This window comes from Oncorhynchus masou, chromosome 15 (genome assembly GCF_036934945.1).
Source record: "Oncorhynchus masou masou isolate Uvic2021 chromosome 15, UVic_Omas_1.1, whole genome shotgun sequence".
NCBI lineage: Eukaryota > Metazoa > Chordata > Actinopteri > Salmoniformes > Salmonidae > Oncorhynchus > Oncorhynchus masou.
In genome coordinates, this window is record NC_088226.1 from 24,004,462 (window position 1) to 24,012,072 (window position 7,611).

The 7,611-nt window shown below is 44.2% G+C and overlaps 1 protein-coding gene across 3 annotated transcripts; it reads left to right on the plus strand.

Annotated features, from left to right (window-relative positions):
- Positions 1–1,189: 1,189 nt before the first annotated feature.
- rnf25 (ring finger protein 25) lies at positions 1,190–7,598 on the plus strand. Of its 3 annotated transcripts, none has more exons than XM_064988801.1 (10): positions 1,190–1,236; positions 3,866–3,934; positions 4,529–4,625; positions 5,052–5,119; positions 5,244–5,313; positions 5,545–5,616; positions 5,823–5,969; positions 6,152–6,241; positions 6,439–6,576; positions 6,693–7,598. In XM_064988801.1, exons 1-10 carry the CDS (start codon positions 1,220–1,222, stop codon positions 7,494–7,496), a joined length of 1,572 nt encoding a protein of 523 aa, XP_064844873.1. In that variant the 5' UTR covers positions 1,190–1,219; the 3' UTR covers positions 7,497–7,598. The 3 variants fall into 3 exon arrangements, with proteins under 3 accessions (XP_064844873.1, XP_064844874.1, XP_064844875.1); XM_064988802.1 differs by having other exon boundaries at positions 6,155–6,241; XM_064988803.1 differs by lacking the exon at positions 3,866–3,934 and having other exon boundaries at positions 1,199–1,236.
- Positions 7,599–7,611: the final 13 nt, after the last annotated feature.

Consider the following 7,611-nt stretch of genomic DNA (forward strand, 5'->3'; position numbering starts at 1 on the left):
AAACTCTCGACCCGCTCCAGCCCCGTTGATGTTAACGGGGGCCTGTTCGGCCCACCTTTTCCTGTAGTCCACGATCAGCACCTTTGTCTTTCTCACATTGAGAGAGAGATTGTTGTCCTGGCACCACACTGCCAGTTCTCTGACTTCCTCCCTATAGGCTGTCGGTGATCAGACCTACCACTGTTGTGTCGTCAGAAAACATCATGATGGTGTTGGAGTTGCTTGGCCACACAGTTGTGGGTGAACAGGGAGTACAGGATGGGACTAAGTACACACCCCTGAGGGGCCCCAGTGTTGAGGATCAGCGTGGCAGATGTGTTGCCCGTCAGGAAGCCCAGGATCCAGAGGGAGCTGTTTAGTCCCAGGGTCCTTAACTTAGTGATGAGCTTCATGGGCACTATGGTGTTGAACCACATAGGTGTTCCTTTTGTCCAGGTGGGAAAGGGCAGTGCTCCTGGAGTTTTTTAAATTTTACCTTTATTTAACCAGGCAAGTCAGTTAAGAACAAATTCTTATTTTCAATGACGGCCTGGGAACAGTGGGTTAACTGCCTGTTCGGGGGCAGAACGACAGATTTGTACCTTGTCAGCTCGGGGGTTTGAACTCGCAACCTTCCGGTTACTAGCCCAACGCTAGTAACCTGTAAGGGTGAAGGAGATTGAGGTGGCAAAAGTTAGAGCAGTAATTTTAATCTCCTATGCGGAGGCGATTAAAATAATTGAGAAAACAAGTGATGCTAGTGAAAATATGGTAGTGGATGCACCACAGCCTGTAGTAAATGTTTGCTGCCAGTCAAAATACACCCTGTTATGTTAAAAAAAAGTGGGTTTTGTGGTGTTTATTACCACAGTTATAAACTGTATGGCACAAGTCTCAAAGAAGTCTAAGAAACTGGACATTTTTCTGGCTGTGGCAGAAAAGTTTGGGGGATTTAAGGATTTTACATCTGAAGACTTGCCGGAAGACCCGCCCTCCCAGGTTCCCTTGGGGCCTCTGTAGGGTTCAGATCTGTTTGTTTTTTAAAGAATTGTTGTTTGATTTAGTTTAGTTTATTAATAGATTTTTGGGGTCATTTGGACGTTTTTTTGGGGGGGGTATTTAGTTCCATTTTTGGTCATCCTGTTTCCATCCCACACAGTAGGTGGCGGGATACACATTTAAAATGTGCGATCGCCAATATACCATAGAAGAAGAAGTAGTCCCGGTCGGCAGAACGAAGATGGCAGCTGAAAGCGAGTGAGTTTGTTGATGATAGCGTGTAGGTGGAGAAAATGTGGCAAATGCCTGTATAATACGTTAATTCATATTCAATACCATTTAATTGAATATGTATCTTCAAATTATATGTACGTTGTAGATTGTGGTTCGTTAGCTATGTGTCGCTAGCTTCGGCGGCTCGCGTTAGCTACATACACCCTGTTAACTAAACGACACTGCTGAGTGCAGGGTATGATGCGTGTTGTGATCAAACGAAAAGGCTCTTGCAAGCAAACTGTTTGTTCAGCATTGTAATTTACCAAAGAGATTACATTATATACAGTGCTAGTTAGCTGACATCCATTTAGGAAAATAGACAAAGTTTATATCGGCTTGAACCAGAATCTGGCCTTAAAGGAGACGTTGAACGTGGCGAGGAGAATCGACCAGATTCTGGTTCAGTGCTACGTCGTTCCATGTCATTTCAGCAAGCCATGACACCCACCATCTCAGATTGTTCTGAAATCATTTCCGTAGTTGGAAACCGATAACATTAGCAGCCCTGACACATTGTTTTGCTGAAATTTAATTGATCTGAGAAATTAAGATTGATTACACCCAAATGGGCAATTTAAATGTATGGAATTCATAATATCCAATAAATATAGTACCTAACATCCGGTTTTGACCCTACTTTTTTCTAACAATGAGTAAATCATGAAGAATCCAAGGAAATGGTCAAACGCCAGCCATGGACCCCTCCCACCAAACTCACCGCAACGAGTGACAAGTAGTATGGCGCTGCGGCTCGGAGTATTGTTTCTTTGTCTTATGTAATGTATTCTCATAGAATTAGTTTATTTTTTATTTTTCTCCTCCTGTTCAGAGAAATTAGTCATTGAAATTGTTAGGTTTATGTCCTATCCTGCATTCTGATATTACCAGGTTCTGACCACTAGATGGTGGTGTTCCTGCTAGTATGTGATTATTTTATTTTTAAACAGCCCCTCAATGTTAAAGGGATGGTTAATCAAAATCACAATTACATTGGTTTCCTTACCCTGTATGTAGTTTATGGACAAGGTATGACAGCAACCCATGCTTTTGGTTTTGTTTCCCTGGCCACTGTTTCAAATGCTAATGTTTTAGCATTTGTGACAATTCCAATGCAAGTCAATGGGACAGTGCCTAACAAAGTCTACACCCCCTTGGATTTCTTCACATTTTATTTTGTTACAAAGTGGGATTAAAATGGTTTGTCATTTTGTCAACAATCTACGCAAAGTACTCTGTCAAAGTGGATGAAAATGTTAATTTATTTTTAAAGATTAATGAAACACTTTCACCTTAATTAAACATGTATTCACCCCCCTGAGTCAATGTTAGAAACAATTTACGATTACACCTGTTCGTCTCATAAGTGCGTTGCAGGCTGTGTCACATCCGGCTGTGATTGGGAGTCCCATAGGGCGGCGCACAATTGGCCCAGCGTCGTCCGGATTTTGCCGGAGTAGGCCGTCATTGTAAATAAGAATTTGTTCTTAACAGACTTGCCTAGTTAAATCAAAATTGTTCATTCTCTGTCAAAATGTTGGGTATCATGGCTTGACAGCAATTTAAGTCTTGCCATAGATTTTCAAGCAACTACTGAGTATGCTCAGTTCAGAATTATGACCGCATCTTTGTGTCTGGGTCTGATTTATCTACCAATCACTGTCCTTAGTTATGAGGCTTAAAATTAATTAAAAGCTCCCTGTTCTTAGGTTGAATCTGTGCTTGAAATTCAATACTTGACTGAGGGAGATGTTGTGTCTGGGGGACAGAGGAAGGGGTAGTTGTTCAAAAATCATGTAAACACCTATTTCACACACACTAACTTGTGTTATTTGTTCAGCCAAATTTTACTTCTGAATTAATTTAGGCTTGTATAAACAAATTGGGGGAATACTTATGCAATGACAATTTGAGTTATTACATTTAGTCTTTTCGGAGTATTTTTACATAGATCAATGACAAATGCTAAGTTAGTGGACGACAACCAAAGCATGGTGGGGTTCTTATTAAACACCTCGAGCCGCACCGTCTAGTGGTCAGAACCTGATGATGTAGGATGAAACATAAACCTAAAACTTTAATTACTAATTTCTCTGAACAGGGTTTTGAAAACCATCACCAAATTCACTGGGAATACATTACATAGGCTGAAGAAACAATACCCTGAACCGCAGCAAAATACCACTTGTCAGACAGAGAACTAATACTATATACTCATTGTTGGAAAAAAGTTTGGTCCAAATCAGGTGTTTGATTATTATATGAATCCTATAAATTAAAATAGCCAATTTGGGTGCAATCAATTACTTTGGTTTTTCAGAGATCAAATTATATTTCAAACAAAATAATTTCTGAACAGTCTGAGATGGTGGGTGTCAATCCTCTTTCGTGTGCTTTATGAGGTTAAACGACCCTGCTGTCATTTTATAGCTAGCTTGACCATTTACCACGCATGATTAACTGAGCTATGCAGGGTCTACATTCTTACATTTGGTTTCGCTAGTTAATGATCCTGCTCTGCAGTAAGTTAATGCGTTACAGTTCAAGCCATTTCTGCTGTAACATCCAGATTGTTGCATCATTCATTGACATTGGCTACATCTCCTCTCTACAGTGTGCTGTCTGAGATTGAGGTTCTCCAGTCCATCTATCTGGATGAGCTGCAGATTAACAGGAGAGATGGGTGAGCCACTCAGTTTAATGATAACCCATGCCCCAGAACACCACTAAGACCTCACTTTGATGGTAGCAGTATTTTGCTGACTCATGAATCTATATAAATACCAGCTGTAGCCTGGTTGCAGATCTGTTTGTGCCCTGGTGTGGCATAGCAACAAATGACAAAGTAACTTGGTTCACCTTAAGCACATAGAGTACAGAGCTGTGACCAGACTATAATACTATACAAACACCACACGCCATTGTATCAGAGGTGCTGCGGTGTGCTAGTTAGCTATGTTTTTTTTGTCGCGTCACGAGGCTGGACCAGATAGAGGGATATTGCAGGTCTGTTGCATCATACTCAGCTGATTGTTGCGTTCCCCCCTCTGTATTCAACATCCTGTCCTCCCAACTGCTCTCTGAAGAGCTCTGTCAGCCTTCACACTTAAACAGACATCTCTTTCTGCCCTCTCTTCTATCCCCGGGTGTTTTACTATAATGTATGAGTGATTAGCCTCCCCCGGCCAATGGATAAGACTAGATGAACAGCTGATGGACTTCGGGCTTTGAAGTGGGTGCGTGTGTTTAATTGACATTCTGTTGCTCTGTCTTATAGGGGATGGGAGGTGAGTCTGGTTCTATATCCCTCCACGGGTGAAGATTCCCTCTCTCAGTTTGTGCGACTCACCCTAACTTTGACTCTCGACTTGCAGGTATGCTCATATTCCCTGCTACCTTGTCCTTTGCAATCAATTTGATTGTAAAAAAAAAAATATTCCCCGTCCCCTGGCTTAGGTCATGCATTTAGGTTACTTTTGTGAAAAAAAACAATTTGTGTACCCCCTAAATATACTGGCCTTCCATTCTCCTGGAGAGCTACCTACAAGGTGTACACTTTTTTGTGTATTGGTGCAGGGATGTAACAAACGCCTGCTTACCCAGTAGCTCTCCAGGAGTTGATGGGTCCCTGTGTGAGTTTTGAGACAACACTCCATGTAGCAACAACCCTTCCTGTCATTGTGAAAGTTTTTCCTCATGCTCTCATAATTTCCTTTCCTTAGAACCCTGCCCTGTCCATTTCATTCTCAGGACATGCCACTTTCAAATGTTATACACTAATCTCTCTTTCTCTTCCTAAGTATCCCTCCTCTCCTCCCTCCATTTCCATCCACAACCCTCGGGGTCTTTCTGATGACAAGCTGTGCAGGTACCGAGAGTAAATCTATTGTCCTCCATCTTAGGTTCATTGTAGTCTGCTCTGATGAAGGGTAGTTTAATTTAGTTTATGTCCCCTGTTGCTTGTATTGCTCCAAGATTTCTCTCTCTCCCAGTGTGCAGAAATGTCTGCAGACAGAGGCGGAGATCTGCCTGGGTTCCCCTGTGTTGTACCAGCTCATTGAGGCCAGTTCTCTTTGTTTCTCCCCGTTTCTCTCATTCTCTCTGTTCTTATTTGAAATCTCTTAGTTGGAGACTACAGTAATTTAAGAACTGTATTTGTGATATTATAATTATAACTGTGGATCAAGGATGCCCTTTGTCCTGATTTTAAAAAATGTGTTTTAAATTTAGGAATGTATAAATAGATGAATATCAAGTACCTGACTCGGTCCCTCTTTTCTCTGTCTCTCTCAGAAAGCCAAAGAGATCCTGACGGAGAGCAATATTCCCCATGGGAACTGCGTCATCTGCCTTTACGGGTTTAAGGTGATCTGTTTTAATTAGTATTTCCATTAGTCCACACGATGAGAATTTAAACTAGTCTTCCTGTTTGAAACTCTGTAGCCCATGTTAACACCAATCCAATGCTTTTGAAATCCGTGAGGGGGAGTGAGTAAGTGGACACAAAATGGAACCGCAGCATTGTGTGTGATGTAAACCTTGTCCTCCCTTGTCTTTCTGGTCTGTCCCAGGATGGGGAGGCGTTCACCAAGACCAGATGCTACCACTACTTCCACTCCCACTGCCTAGGCCGCTACATCACCCACTCTGAGACTGAGCTCCAGGAGAGGGAGAAGGAGCTGGAGCAGGACAAGACACGGGAGAGGACCGATGATGAGGTGAGATCAAGTATCCATATGCAGCAGTAGAATTGACTGGGAGTTGCTGAAGTGAAACTGCATTTTTGGGGGGGGGGTCAAAGTATTTTTTTAAATATTTTTTTGCTATATTCCTGGAGATTTTAGTGATGATTCATTTAGTGGTCATTTTGACTGGCGGTTCTTTCTCCCTCCCCCTGTAGGAGCTAACCGTTGTGTGTCCCGTGTGTAGAGAACCTCTAACTTACAACGTTGCCCAGCTCCTGTCCAATCCCGCCCCTAGCTTTCCAAAGGTAAAGACACAACTGCACACACTGACGACACACTGTACTGCTATGTTGCTTCTTGTAGCTGTTCTTTTTTTCCTCGACAGTACTGTCATAATTTGGCTTGCCATTTCAACTACACCACTTGTGGTACATCACACCTTCAATTAATAGTGGCTGCTATTGCAAATACATCCATTTGTGCTGACCTCTACTTCACTCAGCTGGAGGGAGCGGTGATAGGGGTGGAGTTCCGGCAGAAGTGGGCTGAGCTCCAGAACCTTTTGGAGCGTCAGAAAGAAAAGGGCGGGATTATTGACACAGAGGCGGAGTCTAACCGCTTCCTCATACATATTAATGAGGTAAGAAACAAGGAGGGGCTAAGCAAACAATATTAGCTGAGGTGTGTCTGTGCGTGAGCGTACACTTTCCTGATGATGTATCTTAATTAAACAACGTTGCGACTTGTTTTTCACAGCCGCCTCCCGACTTGGACAACGTCACCACTGACGGGAATGCCTCTCCCAGCCAATCACTGCTCTCCCTTCCCTCTGCCTCCACCAATCAGATCACAGCACCAAAGCTGCAGCACGCTGGCCACTTGCATCGCAGGGGAAGGCCAGGTCACCAGTACTGGCACCAAGGGCCACAGGGCCACTTCAGGGGCCTGAGGAAGGGAGGGAGAGGCAGGCCCCACACCCACCCAGGGACACCTGTCCCCCCCACTGACCATCTGGACAAACTCTCCCTGTCCTCAGAGAAACATGACAACTTCCACAGTGCTCCTCCTGCCAACTCTCACGACGCACCGATCAAAGCCAGACTTCAGGAGAACTCTAGCCACCCAGAACTGGGACAAGCACAATTAAGCCAATTGGAGAAGGAAGAAGGGGAGGGACGTACGGAGCTTGGCCAACAAGAGGCTCCAGTTCCTAAAGACGGTCAGCCAATAAGCAAATCAAGCCTGGACACTCCTAAAATGGACATCCCACCTAGCAACGGCATGGAAATGGAGCCTGGGCGAGGCCATAGGGAGAGGGGAAGGAGGAGAGGCCCTCGCGGTTTAGCACAACAGCCTGACCAATGGCAAGAGCGGTATTTCAGAGGAACGGACCAATGGGATGCTCGGGGGGGCAGGCACCATCGCTACTGGGACGGGCGAGGTCAGCGAAGCAGGGGAGGTGCCAACTACCCCCGTGGCAGAGCTCACATGGCTGGTGGGAGGGGCTTCCATCAGAGTGTGGTAGAGGGAGAGGTGGAGAGAGAGGGTGCTGCTCTATGACAAAGGGACAAAGGAGGAACTAAGAACAGCTATGTCTGTACCTCCATTTACATTCTCGATACACCTAAAATAAAGCTTTGCATTGTCTGGCACCTAAGTGAACCAGTGTGTCCTG